This window comes from Eimeria tenella, genomic scaffold (genome assembly GCF_000499545.2).
Source record: "Eimeria tenella Houghton genomic scaffold, Eth_scaff17, whole genome shotgun sequence".
Classification (NCBI taxonomy): Eukaryota; Apicomplexa; class Conoidasida; order Eucoccidiorida; family Eimeriidae; genus Eimeria; species Eimeria tenella.
Genome location: NW_013541545.1, coordinates 229776 through 253367, shown reverse-complemented (window position 1 = coordinate 253367; position 23592 = coordinate 229776). Strand labels below are relative to the sequence as shown.

General features: G+C 49.8%; 5 protein-coding genes across 5 annotated transcripts; 2 read left to right on the top strand and 3 right to left on the bottom strand.

The window, feature by feature from the left end:
• Positions 1-253: 253 nt before the first annotated feature.
• On the bottom strand, positions 254-3370 carry ETH_00026560 (vacuolar sorting receptor protein, putative; the record flags this gene model as incomplete). Its single annotated transcript, XM_013373733.1, has 9 exons — positions 254-506; positions 646-753; positions 949-1124; positions 1411-1568; positions 1687-1878; positions 2035-2203; positions 2401-2559; positions 2802-2949; positions 3111-3370. The coding sequence occupies 9 exons, from the start codon at positions 3368-3370 to the stop codon at positions 254-256; spliced, it is 1623 nt and encodes a 540-aa protein (XP_013229187.1).
• Positions 3371-8204: 4834 nt separating this feature from the next.
• ETH_00026555 (zinc finger (CHY type) protein, putative) lies at positions 8205-10237 on the top strand (the record flags this gene model as incomplete). Its single annotated transcript, XM_013373732.1, has 7 exons — positions 8205-8779; positions 8911-8976; positions 9081-9234; positions 9350-9565; positions 9680-9737; positions 9900-10049; positions 10182-10237. 7 exons carry the CDS (start codon positions 8205-8207, stop codon positions 10235-10237), a joined length of 1275 nt encoding a protein of 424 aa, XP_013229186.1.
• Positions 10238-10863: 626 nt separating this feature from the next.
• Positions 10864-11883, bottom strand: ETH_00026550 (uncharacterized protein; the record flags this gene model as incomplete). The annotated part of the gene is made up of 1 exon (XM_013373731.1): positions 10864-11883. One exon carries the CDS (start codon positions 11881-11883, stop codon positions 10864-10866), a length of 1020 nt encoding a protein of 339 aa, XP_013229185.1.
• Positions 11884-16403: 4520 nt separating this feature from the next.
• Positions 16404-20928, bottom strand: ETH_00026545 (DnaJ domain-containing protein, putative; the record flags this gene model as incomplete). The annotated part of the gene is made up of 15 exons (XM_013373730.1): positions 16404-16439; positions 16665-16784; positions 16920-17057; positions 17323-17391; positions 17517-17681; positions 17814-17981; positions 18375-18531; positions 18663-18755; positions 18902-19012; positions 19129-19221; positions 19363-19524; positions 19803-19929; positions 20131-20430; positions 20568-20654; positions 20754-20928. The coding sequence occupies 15 exons, from the start codon at positions 20926-20928 to the stop codon at positions 16404-16406; spliced, it is 2001 nt and encodes a 666-aa protein (XP_013229184.1).
• Positions 20929-21774: 846 nt separating this feature from the next.
• ETH_00026540 (CRAL/TRIO domain-containing protein, putative) lies at positions 21775-23252 on the top strand (the record flags this gene model as incomplete). The annotated part of the gene is made up of 2 exons (XM_013373729.1): positions 21775-22376; positions 22643-23252. The coding sequence occupies 2 exons, from the start codon at positions 21775-21777 to the stop codon at positions 23250-23252; spliced, it is 1212 nt and encodes a 403-aa protein (XP_013229183.1).
• Between the last annotated feature and the right edge of the window lie 340 nt (positions 23253-23592).

Here is a 23592-nt window from a genome sequence, read left to right as displayed (position 1 = left end):
CCGTATACCCGTTTGTGCACCCTTTCGCCAATACCCAAGGCAGCAGTGCCTTCAAGAGACCAACTGGAGGTCTTTCATTGCACTCTTTTGTTAATAGCCAGCACTCTCCCCAGATCTCAAGCACCACAACAGCCCCACTACCACTGCCTAAAAAAGAATGGTGACGAAAATGGGGCTGCTCCACTGTAATACGCGACTGCAGCCACTGACTGCCATTAACCAACTAGGCAGCCCACTGATTCAGTCACTTGCCCTAAACAAGGGGGCTGCGCTCTGGTACAGTGGGTTTCCCAGGTGCCTCTTCCATCCTGTGGTACAGCTGCAATTGCTGCTGCACTTCATGTTGAACACGCTGCTGCATCCCCTCACCTAGCTGCTTCTTTGCATATCGATAATACAAATAACTTAGGCCCAAACACACCACAACAATCATGAGCAAAATGAAGACAAAGTTTCGGGAGTCCATCGTTGACCGCAACCAAGGAGCATCTTCAGTGTGCGCATCGCTGCAGAAAACACGCGAAGTAACAGACAATAGGCTGCAACCACGTGCCTTCCTTCTGCAGCTAGTGAAGCACCACCGGGTTGCTACAGCTACGTTTCGCAGCCACGAGGTGTGAAGACTGCACTTTTAGAGATACTCACATGACAATTTCGTTGCATTCTTCGGCTCTATATTTATTGGTAAGCGGATTAGCAGTTGCGGAACAGATGGCTCTAAGGACTGGCTCTGTCGCAAGCTGTCCACTATATCTGAAAAGCACGTCGCAAGAGCCCAAGATATGCCTAACAGTTCTCCTCGTGAATATCTCAATGAGTTCCTACCATCTTATTCCGACAATCGTAGCACTTCGTGAACTGTTGCCTTGGACTTGTCATTTGCCTGTTGTTTGCCCGGAAGTACCTCCGCAAGACTAAACTAAGCTACGCTGTGTTGCAGTTGTTTACCTGGCACCATTTATTGTCATGGCGACTATTGTCCATCCACGATTGTTCTTTGAAAACTCCAATAGACTGCGTCCATTCTCATCCGCCATGCAAAGCTCTACAGAATGCAACTGCCCTCTTGACAATACCTCAGACAACACCCGCTTGGAGCACGGCGGGCCCCATGCGTTTTTGCCCTAGCACACGCACACAAAAATACACCAACAGATTGGGAGGCAAGATAGCAATGCAAAAAATGAACACGCAGCACGTACAAGCATACACATACGCATTTCACTTCTTATTCTGTAGCTTATCTGTCGACCTGAAGGAAAATACCATATGCATCGGGGACAAGTTCACAACCCCCAGTACCACCTAAATTCAGTCAACCAAAATCACCATTTCATTAACTTACAACATACAAAATCCCCAGAAGATTACCTGCCAAATCAACCCTTGACAGGCACGCGTTTAGCTTACCGTCCCGCTGAAGGAGCAGCCGTCTCTTGGATCGCCTAGCCTCTGGTGATAGAGCCACCACTCGCGAGAAAACTCGCCTTCCTGCATATCTGAAGGGGTCACCTTTGTGGCCCAGTACAAACAAGATTGTAGCAGAGCCTCCTGAACAACCTCGCTCCCTGATTCGTCCAAAAAAGCAACATAAAGCAACTCAACGGCGCACCCACAAGGGGCCACAGGGTGCCTGCCCACTGCCACACTACCAAAGTGACGGGCTTCCAAAGCCAAGCTGCATACCAGTGAGGCCCAGCACTTGTGCGTTGGGCTCAAATGCGCAGTAGAGTTTTGGGTACTTTTCGTACAAACCCTGAGAGAGACACAGCTCTTCCGAGCCGCCCCCTAGGGAGAAGACGTTGTAAATCGTCTGAAAACGAACGTGAGCCCCAAGGCGTAGCATGTAGGGAGCCAAAGCCTGTAAGAAGCTGGCAGCTGCATGCACTCTCCACAATGAAGGCAAAAGTCATCAGCACGCAGGGGCAGAAAAGCGGCCTCAACCACATCGCCACAGCGATGAAACGAAGAGCCGTGAGAGGCTCATCAGCGGAACAAGGTTGCTGCGTGAAGACCTAAGGATGCAGCACTCACCCTGTACGTCTCCAGGGTCTGCCCAAAAGTTCACGGCCACTGGCCACTGAGCCGGCATGCGCCACTCCAACTCGACAAGAACAGGCTCCTTTCCAGCCAGTATCTCTTCTTCAAATGCCTTACCATCCACTTTGGATATCAAAATGGAAGGGATACGGATGTCGCGCATCTATGAAACAGAAACAAGACGCCTACAGACACCTACGAAGTGCAGCACTGAAGGAATTTCAGGTTCCCCCATGAACAGGAGACAGCGGCGGTATTTAGCGGGAAGGACAAGAAGGAACGGTTGCGAGGTGGGAACGTGAATCCACAGGTATGCAGATATGCATGCATGCATCCAAGCAGCGCAGACATGTCGGATACCTTGCCATCATCACTCATAATTATGTTGTGGCGAATCATCTCGCGTGTCCAGCCCTGGGCACCCTGGTCAACCACCACCACCGCATCCGCCCCACAGCTCTGTGCTACCTCCACCTTGGCAGCAAACGTGCAAATGCCTCTGTCTACGAACATCACCACCTGCAGCGCAAAAAAACTATGAGCACCCTCTTTAGTCGCATTCGAAGCCTAGTACTCCCAAACTAGAACAATGGTCGCCACAGATAAATTGAAGGCAAACGAATCATCCCCTCGTGGCCTATAGCCCCTTGTCACGCTGGCCATCGGAGATCTACGCACGTACTGTGGTACGCTAGCAAACTGGGGGCGATGATGCCACAGCTCTAGACTGCATGAACCTAAACCTAAGAGGCAGATCTCACATTGCCAAGTCCCCCTCGCAGTCCAGTACGCTTCCAGTCATCTATTTGGTCCCTATTCAACGCACAGTACGAAGGGTTGCAGTGATACCCAGTTTCGGTCCCGTCCGCTCCTTTACGCGGCTCATCAGGCACGTAAAATGCCCGCCCTCTGAAACACAGAACAGCATACGCCGAATTCAGCGACAGAACGCAGGTGTAAGCCATAGCAGGAGAGCTCTGAGAGCACATGCTGGGGACGTACAGCATGGCAGCAGCTACACACACCAGAAGCATACTGCCGTGAAATCAGTTAGCAGCAGCTGCACTCACCTCAGCGTTGTGCCGTAGGTGGGGGTCCCAAAGGAGGCCGTGGAACCTATGATGGTGTGAAAATTCTCTTCTGAAACCGCTTTCATGGCAATCAACTTGTCCAACAAGCTCTTGGGGGACTGCGGCCGCAGCTGAGCCTCAGCCGCTTCCCTCAAGAACGAGTGAATTACACCCAGAAGCGCCACTAGCATGCGAAGTCTCCACCCAGGTGAGGTCGGCATGTTCCGTAGCCACTCTCTCACAGTAACAGTGCGTCGCATACGATGCGCCAACGGCGTACGGCGGGCAGCCCGTGGGGACAAAAATGTCAATCAAAGCCGAAAACGCGGCTACGTGATCTATGTAGAGCTGCCTTCTACCTAGACCGAAAACCACAATGGTCTAGAGGGTCTTGCAAAGAAGGTTAACTCGCTCCTAGGCACACGGTTTCCAGCGGGTGGCGTTGCGGGGGCTACGCTGAGGAGGCGTAAAGCGTGTGAGGTTGTTTATTAGTGCGAATGAAGAACACTTCCTCGCACGAAAGATAGTCCATCACCCTCAGTTACTTAACTCCTCATGCGGCCACCAGAGATCCTGGTGAGGACGCGATCCCAGGCCAAGCGCACGCACACAGCAGTGCCTCATGGGTGGACCAAGTGTGTGTAATTTCGGCACGTTGACAAACCAAGTAAGTTTAGTCTGTTTAATGCAGGTAAAAGCTTTCAGCAACATCAAAGTACACTCAACTTACTGGGGTTGTATGATTGCGTAATTGGCTGCATGCGTAAGGGCTGCTTTATCAGGGGCAATATTTTGACATGCAGTTACTTGCAAACGAAAGAGCTTACGCGTAGTTGCCATTCAAAAATTCCACGTTAAGAAACACAGCTTTGTAGCAAGCGCGACCTAAGGGCCCCTGCTTTACTTCACGAAGCCAAAGCCAAAGGTACCCTGCTGTCATTATGCGCAGATTTAGACGCTCAAACTCGGCTCACTTCGTACGTCTTGATGTACATCGTACTTCTTGATGTGAAGAAAATGGCATTTTCAAGTGTGACTCCTTGTTGTGCTGCACGACTGTATCTTGGAGGGCTTGTGGACAGGTACCATGGCCGGAGTCATGCAGGATGTGAGGTGCACTGAACGACATTAGTTATAAACTACTCGAATACTTAGAGCTAGACCATGATTCAGTGTAATAGCTGAAGCCAAAAGCTGATGTGCTTTTGCCCGCAGCCGTAGTTAGGCATTGCTGTGATAGGAAATGCGAGACTCAGATCGTCAAGTACGCCGTAAGTTTCATGAACCTTGCTTGGGTTGGATGCTACGGCGATTCTTCTTCCGAAAAGCTGGGGCGCCATCTCAGTACATTTTTTGTGCAGTGTATGGTACTATCCTGTGGTGGTAAGAATGTAGAACGTCCCTGCGAGGCCTTATAAGCCACTGTACTCAAGACACGGGCAAGGGGAGTTCGCTCAGTAGCGCTGGAATATACGACGGGCACAAGTGGTGCCTCTGAAGTGAAAGAAGAAAACAAGAGGTAGCTTCTGCGAGGGGGTGCACCAGGTGACTCCATGCTCCTGTGCGCGCTGAAGTATCAGCGTCTCTTGAAACGAAATAGACACTGCACGCAGATAGCAAGTTGCGCTAACGTCTCTACTCAACCTGTCTGGTTCATACAACCGCGATTGCAGCCCCTGCACACTTTGGACTCCAGTGGTCCTCGCCTTGTGATATTTGGGGCGGTAGGGTAGTCAAGGCATCAACTTCCGTAGGTCGTTGCCTAGCTAGCACCGGCCCATCAAACGAAACTAGTTTCGAAATCCTCTAATGCTCCGGCTCCTCACACGTGCGTGCTCACAGATATTTGGAATTTCTCAAACCATGGTGCCTTTTTCCACAATATTTTGCCGTTACGCGACTCCTGCTTCACCTCTCGCCCTTTATCTTTGCCGCAGGCCACTGACGCCAATCCCACATTCTTCCCAGTGCGCATGGAACCACTTGTCCCTTGCATTTAAAGTAATATTTGCAGGTAGTGAAGGAGCTCGTGCACCCTACGGATGAACGACCTAATCTATTCTCGCTGCCGTCCGAACACCGCAGACACTCATTTTGCTCTCCTCCCTAAATGAAGATGCTTGAAAAATATTAGGGAAAGCCTCTGAGCACAGCTTGCCGAGCAGTATGACTGAGCTGCGTGCCAAGCAGATACCCCAACGTAATTGCAGTGCTGCATAGTATGGTGAAGCAAGAAAGTGGCGCTGGAAACATCATATGAATTGCATTCAACACCTACAAGATACAAAGTAGCCACGTTGTATGGACAGCAAGCCACATACCTGAAGGTGGCCCCAGCCAGCAAGATTGGCCTTCACGCCTGGAGCTTACAGCTTGCAGTAACCCTGTACATATAGAGAACAACAACCTGCATGATCAGGCGCTGCAAACATAGCCTAGTTTTGCCGTGCAACACTTTGCACGTGTCGTCCTCTTTAAAAAGTGCCGTCCTCTTTAAAATCATTGTTTGTCTTTATTCGGCGCCGATATTATGTGCACGTGAAGTTCCTAGGATGGCACCGCGGGATACTACATCATCGTCATAAAATGCCGCTCTCTGATCTCGACACTCAAAAACTGTCTACGTTTTAGCGTAGCGTCACGCTTTTCCTAACATCTTAGCACAGCTAATTACTAATAGCAGAGGCCACGTTGAGTTGCTGCAAAGGAGGATCTTGGGCATCGAGACCCCCAGCGCTAGTTCTAGGTCCACAGTGTCTGCACTGGCGGCAATGGCACCTCGGCCAACTTCCACATTAGATCCATTAGTATATTTGCGTGTTGCTTCTAGAAGCCCCTACCGTGTGTTTCTTCTGTTGTTAATATTAGTAATAACTAAAAAATATATTGTTCTTAGCGATATCTTATATCCGCAGGTCTGGAGCTGCTCCGTTCTGGGCAAGCGGCCCTGAAGCCGCCGCGCTCTGTCTAGGCCTATCTTGAGCAGCGGAGTCCACATCACGGATCCCGGGTTTAGACATACTTACACGCTATCTTTTTTCCCATGGCCTTCAGCTGCATCACTCCGACAACATTGGCTCCGCGCGTTCCTGTCTGCTTTTTTGTATTTCCTGTCGTAAGCTGCTTCGTACATGCCTTATCCGAACTTCGGTTTGATGCCGCGGAACAGGGGCTTGGGCAACGGGGGTGTTGGTAGCTGGAGCTCTAAGTGGGTCTATCTGCCCTAGGATAGACCCTACCTTACAGGCGATGTGCAACCTGGGTGCATTATGCATGCAGAAGGGTGAGTTTACGCCCTACCTTACAGGCGATGTGCAACCTGGGTGCATTATGCATGCAGAAGGGTGAGTTTACTCGAAAATTATGCCCTGAAGTGCTTTTTGAAATCATGAAATAACTGGCCTGTCGAGCCCTTTCTTCCGGCTCCTCCCAAAGTGAGCATTGGTGTCCTGTGGCGATGCGAGCGAAATCTGTAGCACGCTTGATCGTGTTGTTTTAACAGTAGCCGGGTAACTGTGCGGAGTCTTTTCTGAGATTTTACAGATAAGCTGGGCAGGAGCCCTGCATTATACGCTTCACAGCAAGCTCTCCCTCAGTCTCAGGGAACTGGCTCTCCGCAAATTTCGAATGCGCTAGCAGATACCGGTCTTTGGTCCTCCTTTCATCGACGTTGGCGGGGTTTCCTTCTACGCCCCGCTGCCTGCTATTCTTGTGTCGCTAGATACTTGCTAATATTAAACGTCGCTTGGTGGGAACTATAGTACTGTTCCCCATTGGTCTTGTAAGCCTGCAGACCTTACCTTACACACGCCAGCGGCAGCGCAGCATCAGTCACCGCTGGAGAAGGCAGACAAAAATTCAGCCAGGTTCAGGTGATTGGGTTTGCAACGGCTGGACTTTGTGATCGTGTAACCAAGCTTTCTGAGTGGAGCAAAATGCGTTAAAAAATACCTTCGGCCGGCGTTCCCGGTATTGGTAATACTTGAGAGCAACTAATTAAAGCCCCAGCACTCTACATCCTGCCCCCTTACTAGCCCAATACTTGAACTGCAAAAATTTTATTTCAATCAAATTACTGGGCGAGACTGTGAACACAAAGAACGAAGCTGCACACCATATTATTGCAGCGCACGTCGAGTGCCTGAGCCGGCAAGAGGGAGAGTTCTTCTCTAGCTTAGGCCCAAGGGCTCACAGCTCAATATTTGCAGCATAATTACTATTTCAGTTATCATTTTTCTGCTGAGTTTTCGTTAGAACCTTCCCGAAGGCCCTGGTCGAGAAGAGGAACATGAAGCCTCCAGCTTCCACTGTCTCTGGTGAGTAACTAGACTGTACGTCATTTTTGAGTACTGTAGGAGACTTTACTGGGTAACTAGCTGCAGCTGCAAAGTCGTCCTGCGCTTGGTCAAGTAACAAGTATTCAAGGTTCCTTGCACATGCTAGCGCATACGCGCTCAGGGATGTGTGTTAAGTGCTACGGGCCTGGGTCGCCATTAGCAGGTGTATGCCAACAGCAAAAAGAACTATCGAGAATAGTCAAAACCGACTAGATGGTTTATTGAGAGCGAAGACCAAGCAGTTTAAACTAAACTGCACTACAGGCTCAGGCTGACGCCAGATGGTGACACGCCCTCTACCCATGCCGCTTTACCCCTGGTGCGCATTTTAATCATATTGTTGAAGAGGAACAAGTGCATTCCTGTGCAAAGTGTAGGCCTTAAGTGCTGGCTTAACATTTCCCAATCGTTTATTCTGCAGCGATCGGGTCTGGCTTGATTACACTTTCATGCAAACTGTTTAGGTGGTAGAGAGAAGCTGACACAGCAAGAGCATTCATTACTGGAAATTTTTGAACTAGATTTATTTTGAAGTAGATTTGCCTAGCGTGTTTTAAGAATTTGTGGGGCATGTCTATGTGAGAACAGGCATTTCTTTGTCGCGCTGATTCTTCACATGTAAAGCAGCGGCTCACCCGGTTTCGTATTCGACCACTCTGCATGCGCAAGCGCGTGCATTTTTGCCCATTTTCAGCCCCCTTTTGTCGTTACTGACGTTAAATTGACATTGCATTTGTGCTGAGGGCTTCTGTTCGCAATGTCTGCCCGTGAGCCAGAAACTGCCCGTATGGGGTTTATTCATTCTGCAGACCACAGAAGCAACGGCAGCGACACTGACAGCCGGAGCTTGAATTGCGCATCACACAGCGAAAGTGCGATTGAGGAGGAAACACCAGAAGACACTCAAACGAAACGCGAAGCCTCAGATGACCCTGAAGGCCTCACCATCCCTAGTGGCTCACAGGGCAGTGATGGCGGAGATGGTGGAGGTGGATCGCACGACAATAATTCCGCCACTTTAGGGCCGGCGCCTCAAAGTGAAGGTGCAGTCGAAGAAGAGATCGAGGGTGAGGGCGAGGCTGCTGGAGAGCTGCGGAGGACGGAAGTGGAGTACAGCGACAACGGGTCACAGCACTGGGAAGAGGCTGTGAGCAGTCCAGAAGAAGGCAGTATTCTTTTTCAGTCTGATGAGGACTCTGATAGTAGCTCTAGCTCAAACAGTAGCGAGGACTCCCCCAAAACAGTGGCAGACGAACCGGCTGCTGATGCGGAAGGGAACGCGCTCGGGTGCGCCCATTATCGCCGCAAGTGCAAAGTTGTGGCTCCATGCTGGTGAGTGCTCTTTTTCCTTTGAAAATTGCTTATCATAAAGCTGATAGTGGCTGCCGTACGCGGAAGGCCACGGCCCGTCGCAGTGAGCAATTTTTTGCCTCTAAGGGGATGCTGTGGTGCCTTTACTGCAGCAAGGAGATTTATTGGTGCCGCCATTGCCACAATGAAGCCTATGAAATGGATCTATCCAACGCACAGTGCGTCACTTCGTTCTTGCTTTTCTGGATTGTTTCGTTTGCCTGCGTAAGCTCGGATCGATATCTTTAAAGCTAGTTTTGATTTGGTCTATTGATGCTTGCAGTGAAATAGATCGCCATGCTGTTGAGGAAATTGTCTGTGCCGTCTGCGAAGCCCGGCAGCCGGTAAGCAACAAGTGCGTTGGGTGCGGCACCGTCTTTGGAGCGTACTTCTGTTCTGTTTGCAAGTTTTGGGATAACTTGGGCGAGAAGAAGAAGGTGAGGGGTGCTTCCCTATTTTTGCCCGCTGGAAAAATTGTTTCGAGCTATCATTTAAACAGTAATATGCTGGTACCTATGATGGTTCTTAGTGCTCTATCTTTGTGTTCTTCAGGTCTATCACTGCGACGAATGCGGCATTTGCCGGTTAGGGGGGCGAGAAAATTACTTTCACTGCCCCACATGCGGCAGCTGTTACCCTATGCAGTTGCAAAATAAGCACAAGTGTCTAGAAAATGCCATGCACAGGCAGTGTCCTGTTTGTCTTGAAGATATGTTTTCGAGCCTGCGCCAGAGCCAAGTGCTGCAGTGCGGCCATACCATCCACTCGGTGAGACCATGGCCGCCCTTCTTTTTTCAGGTTTTATGTTCATAGCCGTCTGCCATAACGTCAAGGCACTGGACGCCACACTGTCATTACTTGGATTTTGCTTGATGCTCTCAGGATTGCCTGAGGCTTTTGCAGAAGCAGAAAGGTTTCCAGGCCATTAGGTGCCCCATGTGTGAGCAAAAACGGATGCAGCGTAGACGTCCTTGCAGATGATCACAAAGGTGCAACGTGCCATTCCGCACTGGAAGCTAAATGTTTCCCAGCAACGGAGAACTTTGTGCAGGGTTGATGTCTCGGCTGTTTCCGCCGTTTGCTTGTTGCTCGTCATTTTTAGGTAGCAAGTCGATTGCAGATTATAGCGAATTTTGGAAGCAGCTCAGTGAAGAAATCGAGAGAACGCCAATGGAGGAACAGATGAGACGGAAAGTGCGTATCGCCTGTAATGATTGTCTAGAAAGATGCACGACCGATTTTCATTTTCTCGGTGAGCTGATACATCCAGTGAATGCTGCAACCGTGCGAGATTTGAGGAGTAGGCCCTACTGCTGCCCACGCCTCACTACGCAGACAGCTTCCACAGCTTCCACACTGTGTTGACGCAATGTAACTGGCGCAGGTCTTAAATGCCTGCATTGTAACAGCTTCAACACTCGCGATGTGGCAGAAGACTGAGCGCCGAGTCAAGCGGGCAACGAATCAGCTACCAAGCAGCCTGGTGCCGCTGCATGGTGTGGTAACACTGAATGTGTTATTGTTGTGCTGAATAGTGAGGAGCTTCACAGAGAAGCTGCTGCTTCGCCATGCAGCCTTCACTTTCTTGTTTACCACCATTGGGGCAGAGACTAAAGTAGTTTAAGTTGCATAACGACCGTTTTGTTCTGTGGTAGAATAACGTGATGGAATGCCATCACAGTGTACTTGAACGCTGCGTTGGCTCCATCTGTGATTGACCCCCCACTGCGCTACGTTGCGCCGAGGGTCTGTATAGACTAGGAAACTGTAGCTGATGGACTTTCGTATGGCGGTCATTTCGGCGGAAGCTCGACAGCTGCTGCGAGCGTGCCGTTTTTTTATGTAGGCGCTGGCGGTGCTACGTCCGGAATATCACACTGCTGACTGTTTTTTTCCCCCATCAGAACAAGTAGTTTACGATGATAGTTGAGGACATTGTTAGGAAGGGAGGAGCGAGTGTCCGTCTAGCCACACAGACCCCCCAAATGGAGGGGCCTGCAGCCAACACAGGCTGCGCGCCAGATAAGGCAAAAGCTGTTTGCAGTTACTGTGAAAGAAGAAGTTCTTTACCTTTTTTGGATGCATAAGCATGAGAGGCTCGTCAATAACTGCATTTTTTGCATACGAGTTTCAAATACCTTTCGGGATCGGCGATGTCGTGACCTTCGTTTTCGATGCAAGATCTTCACGGAAATAGCCTTTGGAAGAGAGTTGTTACCCAGCTCCACCCTAGATTTTAAGCAAAGCGCAGAAGGTAAGGAGGGCTCATCGCTTTTTTGAACTGGGTCTGAGGATGTAGGCAGCCGAGGCACTGAACTACAATCGGAAAAGTTGCTTTGCTCACTGTTGTAGTCCAGCTTAGACGGCGTTATCAGTTGCACATTGTTGAAGCGGCTAAATTTGATTCGCTTTCGAGGAGAGTGCGATGCGAGGCTCTTTTCCCTCGAAGAGTTGGCTCTGCGTCGCTTGAGGCGGCGGCCACTCCCACTGCCGTTCTCCGCGAAATCTGCAGAGGATGGTGTGCGGCTGGCTTCGCGCGTGTTCCGTTCCGCAAGCTCCAGCTCTTGCCATTCTCCGAATTTGTGTTGCAACCTGTTTGTGCCGCATTCGCATGTGCATTTATTCTGTTGCTTTCGCAGGGCGGGCCGGCTGAATTGTGGAGCTGGGGTCGCGAGGGCAGCGACCAACCCTTCCGGTATGTTATCACGCGGTATGGGGAGCATACTCAGGTAGCCACTCTCCTTCTGTTCCACACAGAACTCCGTTTCGACGTATTCTAGACTATCGCCAACTGGATTTTTGTCGAACGCCTGTAAGCGCTCGACTAACTCGCTGCGGCTCCCGGATGTAGAAAAGCCAAGGTCACTGCACAGCTTCCGCAAACCTTCAGTGGGCCAGAGTTGGCGATCTCCAAAAAGGTGGGGATTTACAACAAAATAGGGATCAGGGGAGCCATCAAGAGCCAATCGTCTTCTGGTTTGTGAGAGGCCGTCAGGACCAGGCTGTGTTGGTCGGCATGCTGGGGACAAGTAAGATCGGCGTCCCACTTTGTGACTGCCCGCCTTAAATGCGATCAGAAGGTCCATTTTAAAGCATATGGACTGAAGCTTTCACCATTTCGATCTATCTATTGTGTGACGTGCTCTTTTGGCTGCCCTCGACGCATCCCGATCGCAGTGGAGCACACTGTCTGACGCATGGATAGTGCATTCATTGATCAAGAACTCAAAAGATAGACTTTGTTTGTTGCACCTGCGCCTCGGCGTTGCAGGTGGGTCTAGTGCCTGCTTTCAGAATCAGGATATGAGGGCTGCACCGGCTAGTAGCACGCCACTATTCAGGCACAGTTTCCAATTAAAAAGGTTTCACTCCTGTCCCAATAACGTTTCATTCAAATGCAGCAGTTTTCAATTGCGGAAAATTACTAGCAGGTTACAAGCAAGGAGGCACTTCGAAGCAGTGAACAAATTAAAAAGATGAGGAAACGTGCATGTAAGCTTATGCAGGCGACAGCAGAAGCCTCTAATGAGACAGCCTAGCTCTGTACTTGTTTTTTTTCTCAATAGGAACAGGAATAGAACCTTTAAGGCGCCTGCTGCTGTGACCTCACTGCTTTTGCATGGATTCTGCACGGGGCTTCAACGCAACGTACACAGCGGCGTGAATTTGAGCACGTGGTACGAGACAAGTGAAACGTTACATGAAGCATTAAGAGTACAAAAAAAAGAATAATAATGTACGGTAGTACGAAATGTTAGTTTCGAAGGAAGGGGATGCTCAACCGCACAATTTAGGATCGCCGCTTGTTCTAGGTTGCCCTTGACTTCCAGGCGACGCTCATGGCACAGCGCCATAATTTTCCTCTTATCCCCATGACTTTGAGACCCGAACTCTTAAAACTATAATGCACAACGGTATATACCCAAGGTGAATCTCATTATGGGAGCATTCTTACGGTGTCGCTGTCACCACAGAGCGTGGATCACTAGCTATGTGCATTACAGCTTTCAAAGTCCATTGAAAAACAAAAGATCCGGTACTTTTTACTCGTTAATGCTTCTTCCAGTACTTTCCAGTTAATCAATTCAGCGCGATGGGGAGTAAAGAAACGTTTGTTTTGCTAGACAGCCGCGATGTTGGGCTGGCTGTGGAAAAACTTGAAATGCTGGTGAGCAGCACTGGACACGTTGAAGCGCAAATCTGCGCGTTCCAGGACCAAAATTCAAAATTAAAAGCAGAGGTTTTGCGCAAGACAGAAGGTAACGGCTTATCTTCTCTCTTTGAATTCGTTGGCATGAGATATTCTTTAGGATCCAACATGATGAAACGCTCATGCGAAGCCGCGCTGGCGAAGCAGCATGAGCGCCTTCGGGTTCTCCAACAGTAAGACAGAGATAGTCTAAGCGCTAACTTTCGCGGAAGCAGGCCTAGCCGCAGAGTTATTACACTGCGCCAGTGCCGACGCCGCGCAGTAGAAACAAGAGAAGAAACCATGCATGTAATAAGGAACGGTGAGCATCTGTGCCGCTTCCACCTTTCAGTTGCTTGCTTTGTATTCCGGATTTGCAGAACTTATCTCGCTGCAGTCTCAGTACAACTTCATGATGGAAGAAAGCGCTTCAAAACAGGCTTTTTTGCAAGCTGAATGCGTGAGTAGCCGTCATTTACCAATAATTTACGCGAAAAGAAGCCTTGAATTGAGCAGGAAACCTATGCCAAAGAGCACGGGTCGTTGCTTAATGCTTTGGAAAGTCTCAAGAAAGAGAAGGAAGAGAAATTCACACATACGACACACGTACAAGAGGTTCTCATGCTCGCTCAGGAAGAGAAAAACAAATTAGTTCGAGAATTGGAAGCTGAAGACCATGCGTTTTCAACCGGAAAGCAAGTACTGGGGGATACTGATCGGTCCAGGGACCGCCATAACACGTATGAGAGCCTGCGAAAACAAGTCAGTTTGCTGGAGCAAGTAAGGCAAAGCTTCCGTCCTCCCAGCTAATGCAACTATAACCTGTGATCTAGAAGAAGCAGAAACTCATTGTTACCAACCAGTCGGGCATAACCCGAAGCATTCAAGTGCGGAGCACAAAAAATTACCATGGACCGTACGCTCCTTACTGTGGCCGGGTCTTGAGCGAGTTGATTGAGACTGGGGGAAGGACGAAAATCCCCCAGAACGTATCGCACCACGGCGATATATGAAGTCACCACATATCGCTGTTTTCAACATCACATGTCCCTGCGAGGCTTTTATTTCCTCCATACAAAGAGTGACAATACTTCGCAGGCATTATGCGCGCGCAGTGCTCAGTCTGTAAGGGGTGCCCACGGAATGGCCACAGCAACAGAAAGCCAAAATTGACCTGTAAAAATAACAAGAAAATAGTCCAGAGGAAACCATATTCTCCTTTTAAGAGTCTCACATAGAGTGAGGTAAACAAATTGTGGCCGTAGGATGCTGCACGTATTGGTAGAGCCGTCTGTTCCTCTTTCGAACATTTTTTCCTGATGCCCCTCCTGAAATCGGTGCAAACATAAACATTTCAAGCTGCGAGGAGGATGCAAGCAAAGCAGACTGTGACTGTCATCAATTTTTTGTTCGCGTCCTTAAATTACACTCGAGTGCTTTAGTAGGCTTAACCGCTGAGCACGCAACCCTCAAACCAGGTGGCAGTACACCACATCACACACCAGGCACTTAATCGGCTTCGCTGTCTACGTATTCTTCCTGCACGATGCTGCTAAGCCGAACAAGGATAACTATAGATTGTGGATGGCGTCATTTTCCCGCGGGGAAGGCGTCGCGGTAGCGATCTGCTTTCTGCTGGGTCTGAACAACACAGGGAGTGTGCATTCTATGAAAAACTATGGCGCCCCCTGCCCTCAAGGTAGCAGAATTAAAGTGGAAAGTGTACGGCGTTTTCTGAAGTAGATGATCATGAGCAGGCTGGATCATGCGTGGAAAGGCGCGCAACTGCGAGGCGTTTCCCAGCTACGTTGGCCCATGCGCAGTAGGCCTATTGAAGCATTTCACGTAAAAGTTGCTTGCCTTGATAGCTTACCAATAGACTGTCAGCGTATTCCCTGACGAAACAACAGTAAAACGCCAGCTGGAGACGACATGCAGATTCGAATGGCCGATACTTCAAACCTGCGAAAAGGATTACGAACAACCATGCCCTGAGCTTTGGGTGTGGAAAACTTCCAGCTTCCTGCATATTAAACGAAATTGACGCCTCTCACTTCCTTTCAGTTGCAGCTGCAGGACAATGGCTGCGCTGCACCGTATTCTTACACAGGTAGTCTATCCACTAAATGCAGCAACGTGAACCACACAATGCAGGACTGCAGATAAATGTGAGAGGAGGCAATCGTTCACCGCCATGTCGCGAGTAAGTGGCCTCAGGAATAGAGAGCCTCCTTTGAGCCTGTTGACATCTGAACAGGAGGAAAAGATGACCTACGAAAGACGCTGTGGCCTGAGTTGGCCCTGCGTTCCTCTTTGCTCGCGGGATTACAGCGCCAACTGCCCCGAGGTAACTAGGAAGTTTGAGAGGTATGGATGTCAGAATTGAACAGATCCGTTTCGCAGGGATGGCAAGAATCTGGTTTGCAACTACAATTTTGCGAGTCTTTCACCTGCTGAAGTCAACTTATGCGCTGAAACAGAAGATCAGCACTCGTGTACCGCCGGACCAGAGTACACAGGCCCCTGTGTGCCCAGCATGAGTTTCCGAAACATGGACAAGACCATGAAGGTCTCTTGCTTTTTCAACAGCACAATTTGTCGATAGCACTCACTTCAAAACGCCGCAGCAACTAATGGAGACACATTGCCTGCTGTCGTTTCCATGTGCGGAATCGTGTCCAGCTGACTACAGCCGGCCATGGTACGGCTTCAAAGACAATTTTTCCGCAGTATCAGTTGTTAGCAACAAACAACAGTCCTCGGGAATGGCTTGCACTCTCAAGTGATGGGAGTTGCTTGTCACCAGGTGGGCAGCAGTTGAGATGTGCGGCTCACGTGAACACAACTACTGAGGGGAGGCTACTTTGCAGACCAATACAAGGGAAGCTGCCAAGGTCGGCACAAGCTTGCTGGTAAGAAACTACCTGAATCTACAGCTACAATAAAAACTAGAGGGAACTACACAGGGCGGTCGCTTGACCAGAAACGCAGGTAGCAATGATTCAGTAGAACTTAATGACAGCCGAAAAATTGACAAGCTTCGAACTAACGCACGCAAAGGTTCGCTGTCCGGTGCAACGTGAGCTGGCCCTGTGCAGCTGGCAGAAAACCCGCCAGCATCTCTGAAACACCCGCCACTGCCACCCCTAAGCCTCAGGAAAGCAGGAAGCGGAAAAATGAAACGCGTACGTTACTTGTGATTCTTACGACCACAGTGACCAGCTACACCACAGCCAACATTCAGCTGCTGGACTTTCGCGCAGCTTTCTGGTTCGAGCCGGAGACGGTTTCGTTGTGCGTTCGCCGTGAAGCAGCATCGACAGAAACAATCATTCACATGCTATTCGCACAATTCAAAGAAAACTAATCTAAAGAGCCGACAATCCTCTTGACCTGAACCCCAAAAACCGAAAATGTTCATGTCGATTTGCTTGCCAGAATTGCGGCTCGAACCTGCCCACAAGGATCACAGATATGGAAAAATAAGTAACCAAAAAGCTGGTACGCGGGCCCTCGTGCAGTTGAATTCTAGTCAGAGGAACAGCAAGGCTAAAACCCGTAAATACTGAGGCGTAAACATACTGAAACTAACAAAAATACGGAAACAGGAAAAAGAAGCCAGAAATTGACACGATGACAACAAGATGAAGAATAACAATACGTAAAACGACATCTCACCTGCTTAAAACGCTCAACGCATTCCTTTCGGGTCTTTCCCGGTACATCGTTCGCGATGGCCGTCCAACGTTCGACGGCGGGCATGCTTGATGGGTGCTTCGCAAGTGCCCTTTCAAGAGCCTGCACATCCAAGTACTGACAAATGCATGCAAAATGACATTATTGTCACTGATGATTGAAACACGACCACGACTGGAGCCCTCACTGACTAGTTGATTGCTGTAGCTTGTGACGAACTATGGACGCATAACTTACAGACTGCTGCTCCTGGGTCCACACTGAATCACCACAAACGCTGGCCGCATGGCCAGGCTCTGCTTCCGCTTGCGTCCCGTTTCTCGCTGCTGAGCTTGACGCCGGCGCATGCTGGTGTTTGCTTTGCTCCAGAACTTCCTGTCAAATGCATTTATGACATGGAAGCCCCAATAAATCCCTCCTCATATTCGACGAAAACGTCCACCCCTAACAACTTCCTTTTCTGCCTTTCAAATCCTAAACCCTACACCCAAAGCCCTGATCCATTCGCATTCAGAACTTGCACGGCAGACTGTAAATGCCAACAGGTGGAGCACATTTGAATTCCTTAAGCGAGACCGTCCATACGCTGTAGAACCGGCCCGTTCTGTGGCTTGCCGCTTGCCCCCTCGCCTAAACTCACTTGGCTTATTTTGGAGCCCATAGTCTTCAAATTGGCGCTAACGGACATTTCTTTTGCCTTCTGAACAACCTGAATCATCCCAAAGCGGCGGAACAGGCACCCATGCACTTGCCCAACTCGAACAAATCCGAATCCAGAAACGAGATCCAACGCCCGCATTGCATCCTCTACGATTCTGTTTTGCGCACGCCTACCTCATCTTGAGTTTTCGTTCCAATGTAGGTAGCTACATGGTACCAACGCCGTGCTGTTCCACCTGGAAATTTCTGCAACGCCTTGGCCAGTAGCGAAAGCTCTTCAACTGTCCAAGAGGCTTGCTGCGCCTTCTTGCGCTCTATCTCTTGCCTCCGTCTTTCTTCCTTCATGAAATGTACACAAAAACAAGGACAAACAACATTAAGCTGTTGGTAACTACAGAGCCAATTTTCATCAAAACGCGGAGCTGCTGTATGACGAAGGGAACTGTAGCTACAAGCACAAAGCCCACGCACCTGCACACGTCGCATCTCTTCCTCTGCCGCCTTCTCCTTACTACGTTTCGCATCTTGGTACGCCCTCCATTTTTCTATATAAAAGCCGAAGATCAAATTGCGCTGCTCCTTGGAAGGCGAAATTTCTGCCGGACCGCACGGTTCCCCTGCCTCATCTTGCACTGGCCCCTGCATGTTACCTCAAGCACTCAAGCAGTGTTTGTAGTAAACAAAGACACAGCCCGGGACCAAAATAACAAGACCAGTAGCAAGAATCAAAACCAGGGGGAGCAGAAAGGGGGACACAGGTAGAAGCGGCCTCTGGCACTAGCGCATCCTCTGCCCGTGTCAGTGAGCACCCTATTTGCCTACATTAAAGAACAGGCACGTAATCTAAACAAGTTACTCAGGCCCATATTTGTTATGCTAGAGAGAACGTGCACTGCAGGTCTAACAAACGTGAATACATGCCGCCTATATATAACATAACTGTAAGCTTAATCCCCACACGTTCGCAACCTTGCGACAAGCCTCAATAAACACAAAATTATTTTCAGAAAAGAAGTTAGTCCTCTTGCTCACTTCAAGCTGCAGGAGATCATGGACTCTCTGGAAGAAGAATACTAAGTCCTCTTTGCCCAACTCCATGCTCAGATCCTGAACTTGAGAGGTGCTAAGCTGCTCTGTAAGATCCTCAACATCTCCGAGATTGCGGAAAAACCAGCGAAACTTCTGTCTCCTGAATCGCAACGCCATCATAATCAGCACTCCAAGGGGACTGCTTTACGCCACAGAGCTATCACATGAACAAAAAATAAGTCAGTTTTCTTTCTCTCGAATGAAGCAACTATGAGCGCACAGGTAGCGTACCACTTCTTGAGGCTCTGCCGCTCCTGTTGCTGCTGCTTCTGCAAGTTCCTGGCTTCTTCTTCGCGTCGCTGGGCGTCCTCTTCCTCGCGCTTTCTGAAGGCATGAGAACAGCAGCAAACTCTTGGTGCAAGCCCAGAACTAGATCCTGTGAAAATGATGGGCTCTTGAGAAGCAGTAACCGGGCTACGACAAACAAAGAGGCAGAAAGCAAAGACACGCTGTGAAACTGCCAGATGCACTTCCGCTCCTCCGCCGCCCGCTTTTCTTCCTCGATTGCGCGCTGTTTAGCTGCCCTCTCCTCTTCCTTCTTTTTTTGCTGTTCTTTCTTCTGTCGCTGAATCCTCGGGTCCCTGGGAACAGCTCCAAACGGTGCAACAAGTAAACAAACCGTGGAGTGCCAGCTTCAAGCGCTGCGACTTGCAGCCCCACTATGACTTTCGCGAAATGCTGCTGCTCAGTTACTTACACTGAGTATGCCGTTTCGACAAGTTTCTGGATGCGCGCTCTCTCATTCTTGATGTACTTTTTCCTGATCTTAGCATTTTCCCGTTCCATCCACCTACGCCCCGCAAAGAGGGTGGTAAGCCGAGAGACGCACACATGGAAACAACGCCGCATTCGGCTGAACCAACGAGCAACTGTTTACCTCAACAATTCCTGCTGCAGTTCTATGCTTTGATTGCCTGTGCAAGAAACCCACCTGCGCTCTTCCCTGCATTCAGCATCGTTGAGGTCGTGAGCATCGTGAACGCCAAAGTCCCGCCAGGACTGAAACTCAAACCAAAAGTCGTAAAATCTTTCAACTTCTCTCATCGGTGTCGAGTCATTGCCCAAAGAGGGCACAGGCCTCCTAATCGACCATCTGCAGTGACAGCCCAAAAATCACTACTTAGGTGCAAAGCCTTCATTTTCCAGGACATTAAGCTGTGGCTCCTCTACTGCAGGCGCCACAGTGTCATTTACACTGCAAACTTCTGAACAGGTAAGAATCAGCCACTCCAACTACAACGGCGCAGTGGTCCTCTGTTGCTATGTTTCTGTGCATCTCGGCTTGTTCAATGCTTAGGGTGCAGTCTGAGTGTGATGCTCTAACATTTCATCGAACCCAATGAGGCACTTTCTGCTGGGGCGTCTGCTCACCTAGCGTTGCGGTGGAAAGCTGCTCCAAAGGTTTCATAGAATTTTGCACCATCCTCGCACTCAGCTGCATCTGGTATGCTCTCATCAAACGGTAGTGAAGAGTCATATTGCTTCCTAAAATTACTGTCTGCAGCACACCGCAAAAGCATCGCGCAGATCATGTGCATAAATCGAAGAAGAAGAGGCTCACGGACCTACCTGAGCTAACGAAGAAAACCAGCTTATGCACAAATATGAAAGGGGAGCCGGGCAAGATGGGGAAACTGAAGAGGAGAGGAAAGCAGTGGTGGGGGAGGCCAACACTATCAACCGCAGTTAGACGTCCTACCGCTAAGTGCCTCATATGCCTCCTGGACTTTTAGGAAAGCCTCATGCTCTGAGGAAGGAAGTCCCTCTGCAGCTGCAGAGGTCGGTGTCGCCGTAGTAGTCTCCCCTGAGGGGCTCGTGGCCGTGCTTTTTGCCTTATCCGGATGGTATTCGAGAACCTTCTTGCGATACTGCTTCTTTATTTCGTCTAAACTAGCCCCATCTTCAACACCTAAAATCTGGTAAAGAGTCTGGTTGTAGGCCAGGATTCGTTTCAAATGGGTGCCCGAGGCCCACGATGAGCTGCTGCCTCCGCCACCGCCTAAAGACGATACAAATCGATATGCTCATGATAGTCGAGCTGTACAGCGGCGAACTTGCACATAGCATGCGTGTATGCGAGACAAGACACTTGAGGGAACATCGCTGCTGCGGCCGCTACTAGAGCTACTGCCCTACCCCCTGGACTCTTATTCTTGCTTTTAGCCCTCCACTTCTCCGTACGCTCATTGTACTCCTCATCTTCTTCTGGGGGAGGGGTGGGGCCTGCAGCACCAGCGGCCGGCATAGGTTCGAGTTCTCAGCTGCATATATAGTTTAGAAAGGGTAAGAACGGAAATATACCACCACCACACGTAGGCTTACTTGCGTCCTGCTTGCGCCGATGCTTTGAGGGTGTGCGCTTTTCATATTTGTCAAAAAAACTGCGGCCCGCTGGCTCAACTTTCTTGGTAATGGTGCAAATGCTGAGGGCGATTAAGGACTCTACTGTTTGGCCACCTTCCCGCGCGGCATCGCAAAGCATCAGCAGACGTTCCATTGTTATGACTGCTGACAGTTTGTTTGTACGCCCATCCCCATCGGATATGGCCGCGACAACGTGACTGTGCGGTCCCTTCAAAAGCTTCCTGCACAGCGGCACGTTCACCGGCACTCACTGGCTCCCCACAGCCGTTAGTGTTGCAATCCTTGGGCTCCCATGCAGTAAACGCCAGGAAATCCTTCTTTCTGTAGTGTTTAAGCATAGGGAGAGCGCATGCGGCAGTCCCGCACGGTGGGGCCGTAGTTGCGATTGGCCTGTGAAGTGTAAAAGTAGAAAAAAAACGTCTCTGAATTTGGAATATATTATGGCTTAGTCATAGTTAGTATTAAACTGGAACAGGCCTTTAACTTGTGCCGCATATATCTTTCTACGGCTTGTCGGTTGCTGCCGTCACCTCTGTGAGCCACAGAGCCACTCAACAGATTGTAGTCAGGCGAGCTGACGAGAGTCAGCTGTTGCTACAATTCACTCTCTTCTTTTCCCGTTAAGCTTCACGCCGGTGGTTTTTGTTACCTTTCTGAGCACTTATGTACCCATCTCTGGCAAGTGTCGCCTTGTGTCGCTGACTTTCTGTGCGTTGTGTTGTCCTATTACTACCTGAAGCTGTCGCACGCTTTTTGTCATATCTTCACTCATTTCCCCCATTCAAGGTTATCAGATATAGAAATTGGTATAACTTCGGGTTAAGCGACTCAAAACTACTACAATAGCGTATGGGCGCTGCGTTGATTGAGTCGACGCTGTCGCCAGCAGTGACATCCTCGAGCTGGAACCGAAGTTTCGTCCCTGCACAGTCTTTTGTCGCGACCTTCCTTTGAATTTGGAAGTCCCTAAACGCTAACAATGGCTCTCGTAGAGGGAGAGGCCTTCGTCGGATCCGCAGCGAACACACCGGCCTGCGGTGCGGTTTCTAAGGCTGCTTCAGACAGCGATATGGCGACTTCTTGCAGCTCGCCAGCTCTTCCGAAGAACGTGTGCGCTAACACAGGGCCCCCTCCATTCCTAGCCCCCTCTCCACCTTTAGAGTTCGTTGACGGCCTCAACCTCACTGACGCACAGCTTGCCAAAGTGCGTGCGCTGAGGGCCCTCGTAGATGCCTTGCCCATCGTTGAAGAGATACCAGAGGAGGCTCCCGCGGCGAAGGAAAAAGGATGGCTGTCTGGTCTGTTCAGCAGGAGCTCTAGTAACGTCACGAAGAAGGAAGTGCGCGAGCTTACGTGGGAAGAGGTGCTATGGCTTGCAAACGACTTGGTGCTTTGGCGCTATCTAAGAAGCTATTCATGGGATCAAAACCAGGCCCAGCAGCAGCTCATGCAGACGATAGCGTGGAGGAGAAACAGAAAGCCACATTGCATACACCCTGACGACGTCAAGGCCACTGCAGCCAGGGGCAGTGTTTATAGGAAGGGTTTTGACATCCATGGCCATCCCATTGTCTACTTCAAGTGAGAGCTGTCTTTACGGTGTAGGGTTGACCCATTGGCTTATACCAGCTCACGTATTTAGGGCTCACAACAGAGCTTTTTGGCTCGGAGCTTGATTCCCAGTTTTTGCTTGGCTGCATTTGGCGAACGGTTTTTACTGATGAGCTCCGTTGCGCAGTGGAGTTTAGCGGACAGTTCGCCACAACATAGTTGCCGGGGTGTTATTTTTGATGTGTGTATCAACTTCCAGCTTAGGTCATACGGTTCGTTTTTTTTCGTTGCTACAGGCCGGGTCGGGAGCCTGCTCAGTCGACGAAAGCTGCGCAAGAATACACGCTGTACACGATGGAAAAGGCCATACAATCGATCAACAAGGCTAAGGGGAGAGACCAGTTAGTGTTTCTTGTGGACTTCACAGGTTTCAGCATAACGCAGGTGCCTTCAATGGACCTCAGCAAGGAAGTAGTCAACATCTTAAACGACCACTACACTGACATTCTTGCGAAGGCGTACATGTTGGACGCTCCAAGTTACTTTGATGCTGTCTGGAAATTTGTTAAAGTCATGCTGCACCCTCTCACGGCCAGCAAGGTTGAATTCATTCAGACTTCAAACAAGAAACAGCTGGCGAAGCTCATGGAGCATATTCCAGCGGAGTTTCTCGAGGAAAGTCTCGGTGGGTCTTGCGGTGTCGTTTACGACCATCAGAAGTACTGGATAGCGGAGGATAAATACCACGCAGAAATCGCACAACACACGAAGGACACAATTGCCAAAATGAAAGAAGATGAAGCATTCATAGGCCGCTTGCAAACCGCAACCTCACTGCAGCTGGCGGCCGCACAACAAGAGCCATTGTTTGCCAAGGCTACTACTGAGACATGCGAAGAACAGTAAACAAACAGTGAAGGCTTCGTTTTACTTGCCCATACACTGCTGCATCATGGCGCAGCAACACCGCTCGGATGGCGTATTTCTGGGTGGTTTAGGGAGCAGCACCTGCAGCACCTTTTGACGTGCCGCTCCGCATGCTCATCTTTGCTTGCTGGCTTGTTTGAGCCTGTGGCCATGTTGTCACATAGGTAAAACAGGGAGAAAGCTGGTTGGTCGTTATTATAGGGTCTGCTAGCACAGATCTCCTCTACATTTGACTTGCGATGCGCTTCCTGTGAGGTGTCTGCACTCATCTTGAGCATGCGTGTACGATTTCCAATATATTGTACAAATTTTCGGTTTT